Below are 20,960 nucleotides of genomic sequence, written 5' to 3' on the forward strand. Positions count from 1 at the left end.
CTTGGAAGCACGTTTATTTAAAAAACAAAACACACACACGATATTTTAATGACTTACTGATGTGCGCGCAGGGTTTGCATCTGACAACACAGAGTTTCTATGTGGCGGATCTAAATGTCCTACAAATGTGGATCTAGGCTAAGGTCAGGTTAACCAAGATCAGGTGTTTCTTTCAGAAGATTTTCAGAAGAGAATCAACGCAATTGTTTTGAACACACTTTGAAATGAATCCTCGGCTTTCCAGCTTTGAGCAAACAGCATCTTCTGGGCAAAGTGTTTTATTACTTGACGTTTGCATCTATAGAGCCATAGAGCCCTGTGGTATAACAACTAGAAAGTGGGTTATTATCCATATAATTTCAAGTTACAAATTACGAATTCAAACAAGAAAACTTATCTGAACTCCTTTTTTCCTTCGCCCCATAACATCTTCAGAATGTGTCACCTGAGTGTCGGTTACTCTTGACCTTTTTCAGAGCGCTGGAAAACTACATTTGTATACACAGAACACACACACACACACACACACACAGAGAACACACAGACACACAGAACACACACACAGAGGACTTTAGAGAGTTTGAGGTCATCATTTCAGAGGGATGGCAGGGGCACACGTGTGACGCACTGTTTCGAAAGAAATATTGCTTTTTGGTTTAAGATTTGATCCACAAACTCGCCAATCTCTTGTAGCTAAACATTTCTATCAATAATAGTGCCACAATCTGCATTAAAATCAGATTAAGTGTAAATCCGACCGAAATGTTTCCCAAAAACAAATTCCCCACGGGGACAATAAAGTAAACAAACAAACAAACACTTCAGTGTTAAAGTCTATGGTTAAACCACAGTGAGCGTAAAAGCAAGATCCACAAACCAGACAGATTACAGACATCTAATTCACATTTTATTGTTTCAGGCTCTTGAAGCGTAAAGAATCTTCTGATAGAAGTCTTGTTATAGCATTCTTAAATGCAATACAATCTAGCTGATTCAAATTTCAATTAAATGGTTCTTAAGACAAGTTCCTCTTCCATCTCCTTTGCGTGTAAACACAGGGAATGATGACTAGGGCAGTCACTGTACGTCGGTTTAGTGCTTAGATTTGTCAAAGAGTGCCTTCAGTTGATCCTGGGATGTGGCTTCCTTTTGTTGCATCAGATCAGAATGACCCTTGGTAATACCCCAGCCATCAGGCCGAGACAAAGCGGAGCAATAAGGGCGACCTGATGCAGGAGGCAACTGTTCCCAGTAGTCACGGCGAGCCCTGTAAAATAAAGGTAATGTTAAATAACTTTCTTTAATCGTCATTTTGTTATAAGGGCATTCAAAACCCCTACCTAGCTCTGACCCAAGGCTTTGTGTGCATCTCCAGGCCACTGCCCCAAGAGCCATGTTTCTCTGAACCAGCTGGAAGAAAACCCCTTTCAGTTGCCAGCTCTTCACACAAGGCACGAATGTGGTAGGGTTCGAAGCCACAGCAGCCTCCAATGAAACGAATACCAGCACTGTACGCTTCTCTGGCATATTTCTGCATGTCCCATCGGGTCAAGATTCTTGGTTCCAGAGCTAAAAGCAGATATTTTTAGTCTAAAAGTGTGACATGTGAGGCTTTTCAGGAAATAAAGATAGGTACCAAATGGGAACTCCGGCAGATCAATGAAGCCTTGTTTGTTACAGTCAGGAGTATGATAAGCCAGAGGCTGGGTCATGTAGTGAGCTTTGAGCCCGGCTTTTTCTACCCCCTCCTTCATCAGCTTCACAGTCTTTACACATGTTTCAGGGTCAAAATGGCAGTTAATGCCAACTATGTCAGCTCCTAAAGAGAAACAAAAAAATAGTCAGAAAAGACAAACTATTGTATTGTCAGTTTCCATCTACACATTGCCTGTAAGTTTTTATTCTGCCACTAGATGGTGCCAGTCACCTTCTGTCAATAACTGATGATCCACAAACTAAATGTCTACTTAGCACACCCTGAGGGTTTGAGAGCTGAATGTAACAGGTTAATTTCTCCATTGTGAGATCAATAAAGGCGATCTTATCTTAAATCATTTACACAAGGCGTGTGTGTGTCAAGCAAGAGTGATGTTGAGGTATAGCTTTATAGAGCAAGCCATACCAGCTTTGACAAGTTTGACAGCGCAGTCTCCTGGGCAAACGCCGTTCAAATCTCCCTCTGGTCCAATGCACAACGTAGCAGCGACAGGCTTCCCTGTGGCCTTCAAAACCTGCACTGCCCACTCTGCTTCTTCCACATGTTCAAAGTACTAAAGACAGGCACACATTAAACTGTAGTTATCTGAATTAGCCCAGATTGACAACATAAAACACGCCCCACTCACCTCAGCAATCAAGAAGTCCACATCTTTCTTGACAAAGACATCCAGCTGTTTCTGAAAGACAGCCTTGACTTCCTTCTCACTCTTGCAGCTGAGATAAGCAGGGGTCTGGGACACGCCTCCTGCCACCAGAGCATCCCCCTCATTGGCCACTTCCCGGGCCAGGTCACAGGCTGCCTCGTTGATTTGCTGGCCCTGCAGGTACACACGTGGAAGATATTATGTTTGGAGGGTTTAAATGTGTGCCCTGTAGTTGCGCACAGTGCTGCCAAGATGCCATCGGTATTTGTGACTCAAGGCATGCGTGAACAGCTGCAGGCAGCCTTCTAGTAAATTTCTCACAGTGAAGCGCTGAGTGTGGCCCCTGTTCTCCAGTTTATCATCGCTCGCGTAGAAAGTGAATGTCTGCATGACATTGGAGCCTGCCCTCAAGAACTCCCGGTGCAGCTGCCGTACTGGAATCAAACCAGAGCTGTCCAAATAGGCCTACAGTGTTTTATTAAAGAAAAAACCGTCTGCCTCGGTCCTCACCAGCCTCGGGGTTCTCCGCGGCCGCTTCAGGGGTCCAAGGCCCGGCCTTCACATAGCCCCGCTTCTCAAGCGCGAAGACAAAACCCCCGTCTCCGATAACTATCTCTCCAGCATCGAGGCGCTCCAGAACACCCTGAAAAGTACACGTGCACAAACGCATCACCGGAGAGCACTGCAAGATTACGGGAAGCACTCATTCAATATAATAAACTCTCAGCTTCAAGACTCCGTGTTTAACCCGCAACTAAACCGCAAAGCACGAGGGAAAGCGCACTTACTTTCTTCCCGGTGGGTGCCATTGTTTGAGCAGAGACTGGCCTTCTCACTCAGTCAGAGCTCGTGAGTTGGAAAGGACCTCTGCAAGCATCCATGCTTTATTTATAAGCTATGAGGCGGTTCTGATGATGTCACTTTGATTTGGTTCCACCCGCTCCTCCTTACATAACATTGAATTATATTTAAATCAATGTACATAATCCACATCCCATTTTTAACCACTCTTGTCTAAGTTTTGTTTGAAGGATTAGTCAAGATAAATGTTACCTCAGTTTGTGCCAATATAGCACAATGTCCAGGGACCGATGTGCAGTGCACCTAAGAGCCTTTTAGCATAGCCTACATCGGGGTAGGCAAGTTTGCTGAGTAGGGGAAAGCTGCAGACCCGGTTTGCTTGGTGGAGGGCCAGATTTCTTCATCGTTATAAGACCTAGGGCCGGACCCTCCAATTGTAGGCCGAAGTAAGCATCACTTTCTACAAATGCCCGGGCTGTACATCTGGCCTAATTGGATGTTTTGCTCAGAAATTTGAAAGGGATTGAAATTGATTCTTCACATTTCTAGAGTACTTCTGCAGGCATTTGATCTCTGATTTGTGCAATTATGTTCCTCAAAGTCATCTTGAGGGCCAGAGGTTCTAAGATGGAGGGCTGAATCCAATAATAATCCAATAACCACTGCTCACCTGGACTAAACACCTGCTGCCTTTACGCCTTCAGGCCTGGACCGCTCAGAAAAAGGGCAGGGGACAAGGGTTACTCAGAATCAGTATCAGAATATGCAACAGAATGGCTATGGGGATTCTTTTTATTTATTATAATCAATATGATGTTATATTATTTGTTGACTGACAACCAGCATGCATACAACACAAACAAATTAACACAAATAAAATAATGTTATAATAATATTGGCTTGCACTTTTTATGAGTGAACAATCAAGCAAATACGGCCAATAATTACTCCCCCAACCACATCACACACAAACACCCACCTGCTGATGTCACGAGGTGGTGCCTCTTTTTGAAGTCTTCATCAGACTCATTTTGATTTTGTTTTTCAAGGCACAAATTGCCTCAACAAAACATGTCTATATAGCAGACTGTTTTTGTTTTATTATTAGGCTATTTCAACTAATTCCCCTTGAATCCAAGTGTTAATACATAAAATATATATATTTTGTTTTAAGAGAGGGTATTATGGGGGGCATTTCATGAATTGCTGCATCATACAGTTCAAAAATCTAACTGCTAGTTCAAATTATCAATCCATCCATTTTCTTCCGCTTTATCCTGGGCCGGGTCACAGAGGCAGCAGTCTGAGCAGAGATGACTTCCCTATCCATGCACACCTCCTCCAGTTCTTTTGGGGGGATCACAAGGTGACACCAGGCCAGCTCACAGACACGGTCCCTCCAGCGTTAATCCCAAGTCAGTCATAAACGGACCGTCAAGCCAATCAGAAGCATGACCCCAAGGTCTCCAAGAAGGCTCGAGGTGATGTTAACGCATCTCATTGGACAAAGGCAATCAGTGACACCGATATTCAAATCAGGTGTAGAAACGGACATGTCCAACTATAGGCCTATCAGCATACTTCTCGTTATATCAAAAATAGCGGAGAAGTGGGTAGTCAGACTGTAGGCGGCCCATCTGGAAAACGTCCATTACATCCTCAACATTTCGGTTTTCGGACCCATCACTCCACCGACAGTGCCCTGTGTGTGTAAACAGAAAACATAAAAGGTCTGCTTGACAAGAGTCCTGGTGTTGGGGCCGTCTTCTTAGACCTGAAGAAAGCCTTTAACTCTGTAAACCATCAGATTTTGATATCCAGGTTGACTTTAACATCTCTGATCAAGCACTTTTGTGGTTTCGATCTGATCTGTCCCACAGGAAACAGTACGTGGTAGTAAATTTAGATGATTTCAAATCCTTTTGTCTAGATTCTGGCGGTGTTTCACAGGGGTCTGTCCTTGGGCCGGTTTTATTCTCTCTTTTTCTTTATCTGGACTATTAAGTTATATATTGTATAGTAATAAGTGTTGCTTGTTCCATATTCAATGTTAAAGCAAATTTTGTTTGGGTCCATATTAAAAGGTTCATTTGTTCAATGGTGGCCCGCGACTTTGTTCAAGTTTTACATTTTGGCCCACTGTGTATTTGAGTTTGACACCCCTGATTTAGACCCTTTAATTGTTTGTAAACACTCCGGGCTTAGCTGGAGACAGGAAGTTAGATTCCTATCTATTTCCATTGGAGCTGTTGCCGCGGTAACGATAAACAAATGTTTAACTGTTGTTGGAAATATCAAATAAAGCTTATTTGTTCAATCTCAAATGTCATTCCTGTTGGTCTTGCACCTTAAGCCACAACAAGACTACATTTTTTAGTTGTAGTTTTACACTTAAAATAGCTAGTTTTAGTTTAATCGTATTTCTCTTGATCACTTCCTGTCTCCAGATGATGTCAGTGATGATGTCATTCCAAAGATGCCTATTTGCATAATTCTGATGATGTCATTCCAAAACATGCTTCCATCTCAGCATGATGTCATAGCAACACCGAGAATTCTCACCAAACTAGCAGATTGTGAACAGCTTCTCATTGCGAGCTCATTCAGTGCAAAGCCTTTGCCGAGAACAGACGAATTTCTCACGACAGAAACGCGAACACAAGACTTTACAAAAAATGGAGAATTCACAAGGATTTACAATGGCCCTACAGACCAAGCTTGACGTTAATTACAAGCATGAGATCTGTGAGGTCTTTGAGTTAGCAGCCCAACATGGCTTGAACCCTCGTTTTCTGGAGCTCAAAAGAGACGGGCCAATCCATGAGGCAATCTTCAACTTCCGTTTAACGGTTGGAAGATTCATTGCAGAGGCACAAGGGCCGACCAAAGGTATTGCCAAAACGCACGCTGCACAGCAGATATTGCCAGATCTTCGCAGTATTCCTCTCCCAGAGAAAATGCTGGGCAGAAACTCATCGAAGAAGAGCAAGCTGTGGAAAGAGCTACCTACTTTTAAGCCGTCTGACAACCCCATAACGTGTCTACATGAACTCGTCACGAAATGGAAAGGAAAGCCCGCAGAATACACTGTAGACCATGTGGACAAAACATTTTACCCATGGGTCTTGTACGTTCGCCTAACAGTTGCAGGAGAAACTGTGATAGGGGCTGGGCTCTCCAAGAAAGAAGCCCAAAGAAACGCTGCATCTAAAGTGCTTAACAAATATGGCTACGGCTTTCTGTGTTTTGAACCCCAAAACACAAATGAAAAGCTTCTACTTATAACCCAAGAAAACTCGGCTCCTATTCCTCAAGAGGGCTGCTTGGAGGTCACACATAAAGATGCATGTCCAGATGATAGCATTTCTCAGTCAGAGGATTCCCAACCTCTGATGACAGCTCAGGACGACACATCCACAGCTCGCCAAGATGCCAAGAACATGCCAGAGCATGTCCTACACGACTTAGCTGGAGGGATGTTGCTTGAGTCTGAAGCAGCAGCGAAACTGGAAGGACCTTTGTTATCACTGGATTCAGATAGTGATATTGTCCCAGAAGAAGCATCTGAAGTCAGTGAAAGCACCAGAACAGCTGCCATTGAAGACGAACCAGCACCACCTCAGGAAAAAACAGTGAATCTGATCCAAGAGGAGACTGTGGAACCTGTCTGTGTTACAGCTGAAAATGAACCAGACGTTTCCCTGGATGACACTCAGCTGGAGGTTCAGATGGACTATTCACAATTAGTTAGTGCGGTGCCACAGAAAGAGACGGAAACTGTTGAAGAGCAACAGTCACCTGAGGCTTATGACTGGCCTTCAGAAGATGACCTGAATGCACAGCTCACACGTGAACTGCAGGAGCTGTTAGCAGAAGTCCACCCCTTGCTGGATTTCATGGGGGTGGAAACAAACCTCATTAATAAAGAGTTGGATGTCTGCAGTACAGAGTCTGCACTCAAGATAGAAAAAAGAGAGGCCAGTCTACCAGACACAACTGATGTGAACATTGTACCGAACAACAATAATGAGGGAAAGCAATCAGTTGTGAAGAGAACTAGATTCACTGTCGTGATCAGCATGGCTGGTGTTGATCCAGAAGGAAGGGATGAAGAGGACAGCGTGCCCGTTCCTGGGAGGAGTGATTTATTAACTTCTTCCAGTGAACGTCCAGAGTGTTACGTCCTCACTAAAGCTGACCAACCTGAACATGTTGGAGAGGACGTTCCTGGAGAGAGTGATACGCCTACCTCTTCCAGTGGACGTCCAGTGTCCTATATTCTCTGTCACGCGCTGGTGGAGAAAGTGTTTGAACTGGCCAGATCCCAGAACAGACAAGACAGTGTACATATGACGATGAACCTAAATGAGATGGTGAAGGAACTGCTGATTGGTCAAGAATGCGACATCAGCTTAGAAGACCTGCAAAAAATTGGGAAAAAAGCAGCTAAACAACTGGTGCAAGAGCACGGCTCTGGCACCGCACTCCTGAAGGCTGCAGCTGAAGATACCAAGGCTTTCGAAGAAGATGTGGTCAAACATCTGAAGATTGAACTGGGAGCCTTCCAGAACCGGCGAAAATCCATGTCATCTCGCTTCTTCACGAGACTGGGGAAGGCTTTCTGTTTCCGTTAAGCCCCCATTTCAACAAATATTAGCCAGTTTGATGGCATTTATTGTCTTTCTTCTCTTCTCTTCTCTTCTCTTCTCTTCTCTTCTCTTCTCTTCTCTTCTCTTCTCTTCTCTTCTCTTCTCTTCTCTTCTCTTCTCTTCTTTTCTTTTCTCTTCTTTTCTTGTATCTTGTATCTTTAATCTTTTATCTGTATGTGTATCTGTCTACAGTATTACTAGTATTACTACTAAATAAAAAAAATATGTGGAGGTTTGGTGGATTTGTTTATTTTGAGAGCCCCCACACCTGCAGCACCGTGGAGGCGTCACAAGAGGAGCCACAGGAAACAAAAAAGGGGCAAACGAGGAGATGGTGAAAGACAGTTATGGAGCGGACGGAGCTGCAGGAGAAAGATGAAGGAGAAGGTGGGGAAGCTGACCAGTGCAGGACACCACGCTCATCAACAGGGACAAACCCAGGAGGTGGTGCACCATTTCAGAGGATCAGAGAAGACTGAGAAAGCCAAAAGCATTCAATGCAGAGCCAACATGTCAAACAAGGGGGCGTGGCTTAGCCTAGGGGCAAGAAAACCTCTCATGGAATCACAACTTTTCCCACTTTTTCACCATTTTCTGGCAGAATACAAACATATTTATCACACACCAATAAAGTCAAGCCAAAATTGGGTCCACACAGATGTTTTTTTCACAGCAAATACAGCAAAAACAAACTCGTTGCTAACATTACCATGTAGTATGAAGCTAGCGTTGCTTCCTAGCTAGCATTGTCCGTTTTTTAGTATTTTTGGACTGTTGAATCACTTTGCTCTTCTCCATGTTTCTGTGTCTATATTTAGTAGAAATCTATTTATAATTCAGGATTTGTAAATAATTGTTTCTCCCTCTGGCTGCTTCGAACATGACCATTTGTCTTTCAGAACTGCTTTTACCTTACGAAGCGTCACGGCCCCTTCGCTCGTCCGGCAGGGGTCTCCTATTCCTAAAGTCAACAAAAAGACTCATGGTGAGGCGTCTTTCCAATGTTACGGCCCTCGCCTCTGGAACGACCTGAGGAGGAGTTCAGGGCTGCAGAGAACGTTCATGTTTTTAAGAACAGCTCAAGACCCACCTTTTTAGCTTAGCTTTTAACTGACTAGTCTATTCATTTAATCCTAATATATAAAATATATATATGGGAGGTTGTCCCAGGCGTATTATTTTAAATATTGTAATCTGTAAAGCACTGTGTGATACCTTTCAATATGAAAAGCGCTTTATAAATAAAGTTTGATTGATTGATTGATTGACTGATCTCTCGGACGCTCCAGGATCAATTGTTTTGTAGGTTTTGTGGTGAGAGGGTCTGTCACCTTCCAAACAATCGATCCTGGAGTGTCAAATATCAACTTGTTTTTCCACATAAAAAGTTGCACAATGCACCTTTAAAAAGAAATGTGTTAAATAAAACTATATTTTTATAGCCTAGTTAAAAGTCCTGTCTCTGCCCCTACTTAAGGTAAAACAAACCTGTGTCTGCTTTGTGCACTGTCCCAGGCCTGTCGTTGCTGACAACAGCTCTACCAATAACCTGCAGTTCCTCCTCATGCCACATTCTGTTGATGAGACGTGGGGGGGAAAGTGCGACAACCAGCCCCGGTCTCCACTTGTGACCCACATAGGGGCAGCGGGTTGAGTCGGACTAGGTTTAGTCCAGCTCAAACTGACTTGTGTCCTCTTGTGGGCGTGCCAATGCGCTTGTGTACAAGTGGCAGCTTTGTAGCAAGTAGCGCAGCATGACTGAAGCAGACTACAGGGAAATGCTTTGACTTTTATAGGGCGCTCTTCATTCTAAGCTTCGTCATGTCGCGCTTGTTACATTTACTCAAAAGTCGTTTGCCGAGGGATTTGACGGCGCGCAGTGCGATTTCTCGCTCTTCTTTGCGGACTATAAGCTGCACTTCAAGACGTGAATCTGGGCAAAGGTGAGACACAACCTGAGTTAAAATAGAAATGCACGCGCCACAACTTTCTACAAATGTGCATGTTTTGTCTCATCTATGTATTTGTTTACGTAGCCTCTGTATTTAGTCTATTTATTTATTGTTGAAAATAAGTGTGTCACGTGGGCTGTGAAACTGTCTGTTTTAATCAAATAAGTGTCTCTATCTTTTCTAGTGACACATCTTCAATTTTGGGTAAGCGATGGAAAGACACGGCAGACACTGTGGTCATCGGCGGGGGCTGCGTGGGGGTCAGCCTTGCCTATCACTTGGCCAAAAGTGGCATGAAGGATGTGGTGCTGCTGGAGAAAACTGAGCTGACTGCGGGATCTACCTGGCATGCTGTATGTCATTCACAACCACACACAGCGGACAACAGCATTTTAGTTTTTAAACCCTAAATGTATTCTATATTCTCTGATAAGAACAAAGCCTAACATGCACACAAACCCCATTAAATGTGATACATTTGCCCATGTGCAAAACAAGTAGCACATGCAAAAGTGGATCGGCAGCATTCTCTCATTTATCAGATTTGAGGCTCTAGTATTGTAATACGAATCATTTCAAACGGTAAATTTGGTTTAACGTGTCTACAAAGAGCGACATTCTATTTTCCGGGTTGCTTTCGCTATTCAACGCCTGTCTTGTCCAATGACCCCCATAGTTTCTAATTCTGTGATCACTCATTTCATAGGTCTGTTTGGATAAAGATGATCAATGACACATTCATATGTTTACAATAGGCTACACTGTATATGTTATAAGGCATCTGAGGACTTGACCCACTTAATGGATAACTTCTTCTTACTTCCATGAACTGCTCCTCAGTGCTATAAATATACTTAGTGCATGTTCGAGATATCAGTATCTCAGGATCACTTTACACCTCTTTGAACGACATTTTAAGACAAGTGAAGCACGGAGTGAGGTTTTTCAAACATCTGTCTGCTTCTGTGTTGACTTGCAGGCCGGTTTGACCACGTACTATCACCCAGGTATCAACCTCAAGAAAGTCCACTATGACAGCATTAAACTGTACGAGTTGTTGGAGGCTGAGACTGGACAGGTGCTGTTTTCCACATTGTAGCTTCTTTCTTTACAGATATCAAGACTATATTTTGAACATGTTTTTTATTTTTTCAGGCAGTAGGTTTTCACAACCCAGGCAGTGTCCGTATAGCTGCCACCGCTGCACGTGTCGATGAGATGAAGTATCAGATGACACGGACGCACTGGCATGTCACAGAACAGTACTTCATTGGACCAGAGAAAGTGCATGAGCTGTTTCCACTCCTGAACATGGACAAGGTCTGACGATGGCCGTGGCATCATTACAGTAGAGCAGTGGTACTAAACTAGTGTAGGTTCAGAATCCATCTTCAACCTCTCATGTCAAGCCGCAAACCTAATCATATTTATTTACACTTAATAAACTTAACTCTTTTGCAGTTTATCACTTTGAAGCATAGGTAAAATTACAATATTTTTGCTGCTTCAAGCATTGGTCTAATCAGAAACTACAAAAATAATTATCTGCAGGATTTTTTGACCAAGGTATTTGGAGCCGAGGACCCTCTATTGAAGTTCGGATCTCAACCCACTAGTTAAGAACCACTGCTGTAGAGGATGCAAGTCCCATTGGTGGTTCTGACTGTTGTTCTTACTTAGGTGTTGGCAGGTCTATACACCCCGGGTGACGGCCACATAGACCCATACTCCCTCACCATGGCTCTAGCAGCTGGTGCTCGTATGTACGGTGCGCAGATTTACAATCCGGCCCCGGTGACGGCGCTGAAGTCTACTCCTGATGGCAAATGGGATGTTCACACTCCTCATGGGACCATTCGCGCAAACCGTATTGTTAACGCATCAGGTAAAGCACATGTATGTTTTCCCCAACAGTTAAACATTGATTGATTGACATTGATTTTACCATTGATGTATTCAGTGCCTTCTGATTACAAGATAATTGTCACATTTATTGCAAATGTGCAACTTTGGTCTTATCCAAAGAGTCACAAGAAAAGACCTTTGATCAAACCATCACAATCTAAACTGACCAATGACGTTGGTTTAACGTTTTGACTCAAACTATTCCAGTTCAGCTGTTTTCCTGTTTATTACATTGCCCTCTGTTCAGCAAGCAGCTGGAATTGTCGAAGAGAAAGTTTCAAAACACTTTCCATAAACAAGAGACGATTTGTTGTTCTGTAGATGTGTTCATCTTGATTTTAGCTGCATATTTTTAAACTTGTGTTTGAGTAACTCCAGATGAAACCAGATATGTTGGTCTTTTGCCCTCTCTGTGTCCAACAGCCAATCCCAACAAGCCAGCAGTTTAGATCTCATCCAATCTCAGTGCAGCGGTTCAGCACACCTCCTAACACATTTCCCCCCAGTTTTTTGCTGTTACGAGTTTCATAAATCTGGATATAGAATGGCTGTCCATTGGTTTGTACTCTGACCAGGATTTAAGCCCCCAGTTTGTTACCAGTCCTGCAAAAGTCTGCATCAAAACTCTGTGATATGGCCCATTCGTCTAAGAGGCATTTGGTTTTATAAAACAGATTTGTCGGCAATTTGTCCCACACTGGGCTGTTTATCAAATGCAACAGTTTAAGTTACACAAATAGTGTTGTATGCTATTGTGTTCTATTAAAATAAAATAAAAAAATATTTGGCCTATTTCAGAACCCACCCCAACCCCCAAGTGAAAGTACCCTGTGTTCAGGCCCCGTTTACTCCAGCTCTGGCCTGAACTGACTGGGCTCTTATCTAATGTTGTTTGTTTAGTGCCTCCCCTGGCCCTTCACAGGATCAAACTCACACAGAATATTTTTTTTCTCGTTTTTTTCCTGATGAAGTTTATTTCTTTAAGCGTTCGTCCTCAGATCCAAAGGTTAACCACGGTTCTGTCAGTCAGCCGCAGGGCAGCAGCGGCTACATATGCGTCTTTGTCACTTGTTAAATGAAGGTGATTAATCAAGTGCATGTTTTGCTAGGCTTTTGGGCCAGGGAGCTGGGTCAGATGATTGGCTTTGATCATCCTACCATCCCGGTACATCATCAGTACGTAGTAACTGCAACAGTGCCCGAGGTGAAGGCTCTGAAGAAGGAGTTGGCGGTGATCCGAGACTTGGAGGCCTCCTACTACTTGCGCCAGGAAAGAGATGGCCTTCTATTTGGTCCATATGAGAAGATGGAGAAAATGGTGCTGCAGGACTCCTGGGTGAGAGAAGGGGTACCTCCAGGTTAGTTTTTAAAACATCATTTAAGTTTAAACCGTCTTTTTGTACCAACTGTAACGTTTCTCCCGTCTTTTTGATATGTAGGCTTTGGTAAAGAACTGTTTGAGTCAGATCTTGACCGTATAATGGAGCATGTTGAAATGGCTATGGAGATGGTCCCTGTGCTGAAGACGGCTGATATTATCAACATTGTTTCTGGACCAATTACATATACTCCTGACCTGCTACCTATGGTCGGGCCACACCAAGGAGTTCCTAACTACTGGACTGCTATTGGATTCGGGTACATTTGTAGAGATAGAAGTTAAAAGATAGTTTTTGAGTACCTTACTTGTGATCGTCTTCATTCAGGTATGGAGTCATTCATGCAGGTGGTATCGGGAAATTCCTGAGTGACTGGATCAGGAACGGAGAACCTCCCTATGATTTAATTGAGTGTGACCCAAATCGCTATGGCAAATGGGCGGACATACCATTCATGTGCGCCAAAGCTCGAGAATCGTATGGCTTTAACAACGTGGGTAAGTAAGAAATCTGAGGTTTTCACAAGGGTTACATTTTTAAAACACTTTTTATGGGTTTGAAAGTTTAGGCCTAATACAGTCCCAATCAGAACTAGTTGAAAGATGGCAAAAAATCACATTTTGCCGGGTTGGATCTTATCAAGTTTCCAGGTAGAACTTCAATATGCAACAAGAAGAAATGTGAGTGAGACAAAACTAATTTAGAACAACATTTAATTTCTGTTATTCTGCTGATCAAACGTTGAGGACCACCACACCTAAAGAAAGAAGAAAAAAAACAAACGCACGAAACGAAATTCCCTCAAAACAAAAGTCCAAACAACGAACTCCGTAATGATGACAGTTACTGTTCATCACTTCAAACAATGGGTGTTGTGACATGCTTGATGCCAGCGTTTTCAGGAGATGAGTAGCAACAGTTCTCCAGGTGGTGAAGATGACCTCACGAAGGGCATCTGAAACTGCTGTCATTGGATTTAGATCCAATCGTGGTGAATTTTGTTTGGGTCTTCCACTTTTTTGTTCCATAACCCTGAGAGTTCAGGAACCCTGTGAAAGGCTGTGTTTATGCAGCTCAACAACTCGACCACGTTCAAAACAAGAACGTTTTTTAGCCTTTGCCATCAGGACGTTATGACAGTGTGAATACCTGACAAAAAATGACACAGAATCCACATTATTGTACAGATTTTTTCTTTTTAAAATGTTCTTAATCCGGAGATGCAAAACGGATTATTTCAGTTTAATTTTTAAGCTTTACTCAAGACATTTTATGCAACATTTTTCTTAGGATCAGGATAAACTTTATTGTCCAATAGGAAAAGTTGTCTTGGACTTGCCATGCTGTGGTTCATACAATAACAATATATGACATTAGGGCATTAACAATACAAAAATAACCACAGTCTGCTCATTCAGCATCATTTCAACAGTGGAATGTGGAATGTTATGGCTGTGCCAAAACAATCACACTACAACAGAATGTGTTACACATTCAGGCCACAATGTTGCCCAGAGTTTCATCAAGGCAATAAGAAAACCTAAAAGACTCGAACACAAAGTGCTATCTGCGAAGAGCAACCCCCACAGGAATAAAAGACTGTTTTATCGGTTGCTTCTCGTGGCTCTTTTAGCCCAACATCATTTCCCCGATGGTAGAAGCTCATATTCATTAAAGAGCACCTGAGAAGGTTCTTTGAGAATGTTTTTTGCCTGTACCATGGCCGAGGATTCAAAGAGTGTTTGTAAAGAAGGATACTCTTTCCTGCCATTAATCTTCATGGCATTTCGGACCAATTTCTCAATTTTGCTTTTACACAGGACAGTAAGAGGGCCAAACCGAGCCATGCTGTATCTGATTGGCCTTTCCAGAACAGCGTTATAAAACCAAGACCTTGTTGCATATTGAAGTTCTCCTTGGAACCGTGATAAGATCCAACCCTGCAAAATGTGAATATTTGCCATTTTTGAACTGCTCTTAAACTTTCAATCAGAATTGTATTTTGCTTAAGTGGGAGTAAGTTTGTCATCATCACTGTCATGTTTGTAGTGGGCTACCCAAAGGAGGAGCGATTTGAAGGCAGACCAACGGAGCGGACAAGCGGTGTTTACGATCTGCTAAAAGGCAAATGCTCCATGGGCTTTCATGCTGGATGGGAACAACCTCACTGGTTTTACAAATCCGGAGATGACACTGGATATAAGTAAGACCCGTGATGGCAAAGAAGATGTAATAGTTATTACTGTGTATTTATGGCTGTGTTTATTTTTAAATGCTTAACTCCTGAATTAGCTCATTGCACAATGTGAGAACACTACTGCCCATATCCTAAAGTTGTGAGCGCCAGTAAATCACATCCTATTCATTTCCTATGGAGATTATCTTATACCTGAAATATCACATACTATACATAAGATACTGTATACAGGCTATGTTGGGATACAGTATATGTTCATTGGTTTTTAATGTGGACCACATAAACATGCACAGAGACTTCGTAAACCATTCACATAGAGCTGAGCGAGCAGGATGGAAAGTGAGAGGAGGGAAGGCGTGTTTTCTTGAGAGCTCATGCACATAATGTTCTTCACTCGTTGTACTATTTTGTCGTCACAGTTTAATTTGTCCGTATGTCCCAACTTAGCAATAGTCAAAGTCGCAAAGAGTCCACCGTGTATTACATTTATGATTCTGTGTTTAGGCCCAGTTTCCGACGCACAAACTGGTTTGGACCAGTTGGAAGAGAGTGTAAGTTGGTGATGGAGAGAGTGGGAGTAATTGACCTCACACCGTTCGGGAAATTTAGAGTGAAAGGAAAGGACTCCCACAAGCTCTTGGACCGTCTTTTTGCCAACACTATGCCCAAGGTAGAGCTTTTAATGACTGAGCTCATGCTATGCTTCCGCACAAATACACTCTTCTTTGTTCATACATTTCTACTGTATTCTAGAGCAGTGCTTCTCCAACTGTGGCCCATGTCATTTCATTTTTTTGTTTTAATCAGATGTAATTTCATGTATGCTTTGTAATGGAGTTAAGTTAGCTGTTTTTCTGCTTTGCATATTGTTTACACCTGGTGTAGATATAATTTAGTGAAATGTATCAAAAATTGTTCTCTTACACAGACCTGTTGGTATTTGGAAGGTCATATATTTTATGAGGTGGTACTTGATTTAAATATGATTTAATGACTCAGACTCCAGCTTCTTCACATAGTTGAAAATCACTGATCAAGAGCTTGGCTTGATTTGCCTCTCCCTCATTCATTTTTCTTTTGTGTTCCTAGGTTGGTCAAACTAATATCAGCCACATGCTGACGCCCTCTGGGAGAGTCTTTGCAGAGGTCACCATCACCCAGCCCTCACCAGGAGAGTTTATGCTGATCACAGGCTCCGGGTCAGAGCTGCATGACCTCAGGTAAAACCATTCAGGGGTTGCACATGTACAAGTACATGTACGCTCTAAAATACATTCAGTTACCATCATGCTTTGTGTGCCTGCAAGAATAAGAAGAAAATGACTGCTCTCAGTTGTTGCCTCAGCGCCTCTCCAGTTGCAAAGCAATACTTTGACATTCCTATCTATTCCCTCAGTGACCAACTCTTCACCACATTGCTCAACTATACAGCTGGTCCATTTGAATTTCAGGCTACAAGCGCTCTCTCGTGGCAGGCAAACAAATTGCAGAGTTCATTGAGGTCATGCAACGTGGCGTTTGTGACTGAGGGCCTTATTTACTCAGCATTTGCACATGTGCAAAATAGATAGTTCATGCTAAAGTGGTGCAAAAATCAGGAGCAGCTACATTTTTATCTGATAAAGGTCACAGGGCAAACTCTTGTATCAGATTTGAGCCACTAATAATATAAACCGTTTAATGATAAAGTAGTACATGTCATTTCATAGTGTTGCACCTGATTTAACTACTACCTTTAAGAGCTTGCAGTTTAGTCGCTGGTTTGTAAATCAGGCTCATAGGGTAGAGATGATGAAAATCTACTGCATTTTTTTTTTTTTTTTTCTCCAGGTGGATAGAAACAGAGGCTTCAGAGGGCGGATATGATGTTGAGATCACAAATATAACAAACGATCTAGGGGTCCTTGGTGTCGCGGGACCCAATTCGCGTGCAGTTCTCCAAAAGCTCACCAACGAGGACATGAGTGACACTGGTTACAAGTTTCTCCAATGCAAGACAATCGAACTCGCGGGTGTTTCTGTTCAGGCTATTAGGATTTCCTACTCAGGTAATTATTCAAAGCACTAACACATTGAATTAAATGAAGCAGTTCTTTGTATCACATGTTTGCATATTTCAGGTGAACTAGGCTGGGAGATTTATGTTGACCAAAAGAACATGGCAACAGTGTACCGGGGCATTATGGAAGCCGGAAAAGCTCATGGCATTGACAATTTTGGCACATATGCTATGAATTCCCTGAGACTGGAAAAGGGCTTCAGGGGCTGGGGCGCTGAGGTAACTCACAATTAATGTTGCTTTGAGGGATTAACCAGCTTCACCTTATCGTAACTAGGCTGTGGACTAGAACATTTTAGCATTTAGTTCTTTACAGATGAATTGTGACACCAACCCTCTGGAGGCTGGACTGGAATATTTCATCAAACTAAACAAGGTACAGTAGAGATAAAACAATGTGTTATATTAATATGGTCTTGCTTTTAAGGAGGCTATTTAGTATAATTGTGAGCAAATAACTAAGCTGCAATAAACTGTTTCAGCCTGCTGACTTCATCGGCAAGGCTGCTCTTCAGGAAATAAAAGCGAAAGGTCTGAAGAGAAAGCTGTCGTACATCAGTGTTGACACAGATGACATTGACCCTGAGGGGAATGAGACCATTTGGCTCAATGACAAGGTAGGCATCACTGAATGAAGATGAAGATGTATATGATTATTAACCATTAAAATAATAGGCCATCTTTTCAAATACTGACATATGTTCTTACCTTAGCTTGGACGAGTTGATATGTAGCTGGTCTTTATGCGTGTCCTCAGTCACGTAAACAGCACAGACGCCGTTAGCTCTTCTCATCTATGGCTCCAAACAGAGGTGAAGTTAGAAGCTACCAAGCTCTTCCACGTTCCTATTTAAAGAGGGGGTATTATGCTTTTTTCAATCACATAGAACCAGTCTATAGCACACTACAATGATGACGAAACCTTCTGTTGGTCTGTAAATGCAGTAAATTAGAATAACTGCCTTGTATAAAATTGCTCTCTCAAAATGGCTGCAGTGAATGTCTTGAAATAGGCCTCTGTCTCTTTAAGAACCTCTGACCCTTTCCGACACGCCCCCTCCACACACTGTCTTGTGGCATCAGTGGGGAGGGGGTTCTGCTGAGGAGCAGTGGTTGGTTACTCGGCTGGTGACGAAAGCTCGGAGGCGTCTCCAGGAGGTGGGGGCGTTCCTAGGAGGACTCAGGCAAACTTATCCCTAAAATGGCCGCCATCAGAGTCTTTACAGATTACTCAAAAATACGTGAATGTGCCAAGGCAACACTTCAGGCATGTTTTTAATGAGGGAATGACATAATAACATGATGTAAAGCTTGAAAAAGTCGATTTTGCATAATACCCCCCTTTAAATATTGGTCACATGAGCCTTTACACGATCCATAGTCACACAAAATTAAACATGGCGATTTTCTAAGCGGGAACTATATTGCAAGGCCTAGTAATATTACTGAACCTCATCTAAGCTTAGGTAAGAACATATCTCTATTTAAAAACGGTGGCCCATACCTTTAATGATATTTATGAAATGTTGATAATGGATTATTATTATGCGTCTCTTTAGGTCGTTGGCAATACAACTTCTGGAGCCTACAGCTACAGCTCCCAACAGAGCCTGGCTTTTGCCTATCTGCCCATAGACCTGACAAGTGTGGGCCAAAAGGTGGAGGTTGAGCTACTGGGTAGAAAATATCCCGCCATGGTCATTCAGGAACCACTGGTCCTGACTGAGCCCACACGGACCAGGCTGCAGAAAAAGGCCAAGAGCAAAGCAAAACCAGCTGTTTAGAGTTAATTACATAGATTGTTGTAGTAGATTGAACAGAGGTCCATATTTTGAAGGAAACGTCTTAAAAAGAAAGTAATGTTTTATTAGCGATGATTCTTCACCAAACAAAACTGTTTTATGGTGTTGATTCCACAAAGAGTTTACATTTTGTCTGTTTATGTGCTATACTCTGCTTTGTTGATTTTGATAAGGACCTAAAGTGGCAAATAACAGAATTAAACCAGCAGTAGCATTATTGTACAATACACACATATTTTATATGAATCTATTTTATTAATTGATATTGTTAATAATTGATACATGATGATAAAAGGACATTGTAATGTTTTTTTTCCCTCCGTCTTTGACATTGTATTTTATTCATTTTTTAAAATCTGGGATGGGGTCGGGGGACTTCATGACTGTTTCAAAGACTCAAAAAATGTGGGCTGTCAAAATGAATCGTGATTAATCGCATCATATGTTTTGACTAAACGCCCTTCTGTATCTGAGCCACACATGACCTGAAAGACAAAGCACTTGTATTAACTACATATTGTAAACCATGAGTCTCCGATCTTTGCACAGGATGAGGTACTTTTATGAAACAAAAGCGACAGAGCTACTCATGAATCAAAAAGGCTGGTAATTATGCTATTTAAAATATATATATTTAAGTTTTGCCCATATACTCTACTTTATGAACCTAAAAGTTTGCAGATTCTGTGAGACTTGTTAAGCACCAAAGACAATTTATCTAAAATGTGACTTATCAAGCCTTGGGCAGAAGAGATCCTGGTAACTGTTGGGCTTTTCCCATAATTATGAAACTGAATATTTGGTAAATGAAATGTGCGATAATAATCAATAATCAAATGCTTTATATTGGACATTTATTTCAAATTTATATAGTAGAGAAATATTATTCGCAATTAATCGAATTTCACAAGAGTGAGTAATCGTGATAAGAATTAAAAATATTACACAGCCCTAGTTTAAAGTGACGTCATTAACTAATCATTTCAATAGGCTTACCAATTGAAGCATCTGTATATTAGTGATGAGCAGATGATTCACTTGTGTCACACTGTGGACTACATTGTATTGGCGCCATCTGGTGGTGAAACAGCATTACAGCAGTGAGCCTGAAAAAAGCGAAGTCGGTCTATGGTCAACACTGACGAAGCTCATCAGGGCTGCTGAGACTGAGAGTGATCACAATTTGTGACTTTTCAGATGTCAAATTCCTTCCCATTTCATGTGAGGGACATTTGCATAAATAATATTGCTTTATATCCTGCTTTGACCACACTTCCTCCCGGGGACGCTTCAATCCAACAGCCTTTCACTTTTATACAGTTTAGGGTTTGAAAATATGAATACAAATAATGTTTTTAAAAATATATATAAATAATTGTAGGCTACATGAATGCAGACAGAGTACACTGGGGGGAAAAAATCTGAATCTGACACATATTTCCATGGATTAACCTTACTTCTTAGTGGTACTATCGCTGCAACAGATGTCATTGGATATAGTCTATGTGTTCCCAGCAGAAAACACTAGATCCTGTTAGGGAGCATGAAGAAGAGGCACATTAACGCAGATAATTACGTTTGAAACATGTCTCCTCATATTAAGATGAATGAGTGGTACCATGGCAGGCCCTTTTAACATTTAATCAAAATTCTGGATATGTAATGCAGATATATCCAATTCAGTTTTCACTAGTAAAGACTATAATTACAGATATCTGCAATAATAGTTCCACTATACTCAATATAATTTTGGATGTCATCATTTCTACTAGTGTAAATGACATCCTATTTCTCATTAATTTCTATGGGTGACGTCATTATGGATATCCGTGATGTCATTTTCACTAGTCGTA

The 20,960-nt window shown here is 42.0% G+C and overlaps 2 protein-coding genes across 2 annotated transcripts; one reads left to right on the top strand and one right to left on the bottom strand.

The window, feature by feature from the left end:
• Positions 1-899: 899 nt before the first annotated feature.
• On the bottom strand, positions 900-3,239 carry LOC306960048 (betaine--homocysteine S-methyltransferase 1-like). Its single transcript, XM_079552315.1, has 8 exons — positions 3,152-3,239; positions 2,874-3,006; positions 2,685-2,797; positions 2,346-2,537; positions 2,123-2,270; positions 1,637-1,819; positions 1,341-1,569; positions 900-1,267 (listed from the first exon to the last, which is right to left on the bottom strand). The coding sequence occupies exons 1-8, from the start codon at positions 3,170-3,172 to the stop codon at positions 1,093-1,095; spliced, it is 1,194 nt and encodes a 397-aa protein (XP_079408441.1). The 5' UTR covers positions 3,173-3,239; the 3' UTR covers positions 900-1,092.
• A 6,358-nt stretch (positions 3,240-9,597) lies between these two features.
• dmgdh (dimethylglycine dehydrogenase) lies at positions 9,598-19,392 on the top strand. Its single transcript, XM_079552052.1, has 16 exons — positions 9,598-9,756; positions 9,950-10,118; positions 10,745-10,843; positions 10,921-11,085; positions 11,446-11,650; positions 12,780-13,028; positions 13,110-13,308; positions 13,377-13,546; positions 15,099-15,252; positions 15,751-15,916; positions 16,336-16,466; positions 17,077-17,294; positions 17,367-17,524; positions 17,622-17,681; positions 17,788-17,922; positions 18,865-19,392. The coding sequence occupies exons 1-16, from the start codon at positions 9,635-9,637 to the stop codon at positions 19,087-19,089; spliced, it is 2,625 nt and encodes an 874-aa protein (XP_079408178.1). The 5' UTR covers positions 9,598-9,634; the 3' UTR covers positions 19,090-19,392.
• The last annotated feature ends 1,568 nt before the right edge of the window (positions 19,393-20,960 follow it).

The sequence above is a fragment of the Gobius niger genome, assembly GCF_951799975.1.
Source record: "Gobius niger genome assembly, chromosome: 2".
NCBI classification, from domain to species: domain Eukaryota; kingdom Metazoa; phylum Chordata; class Actinopteri; order Gobiiformes; family Gobiidae; genus Gobius; species Gobius niger.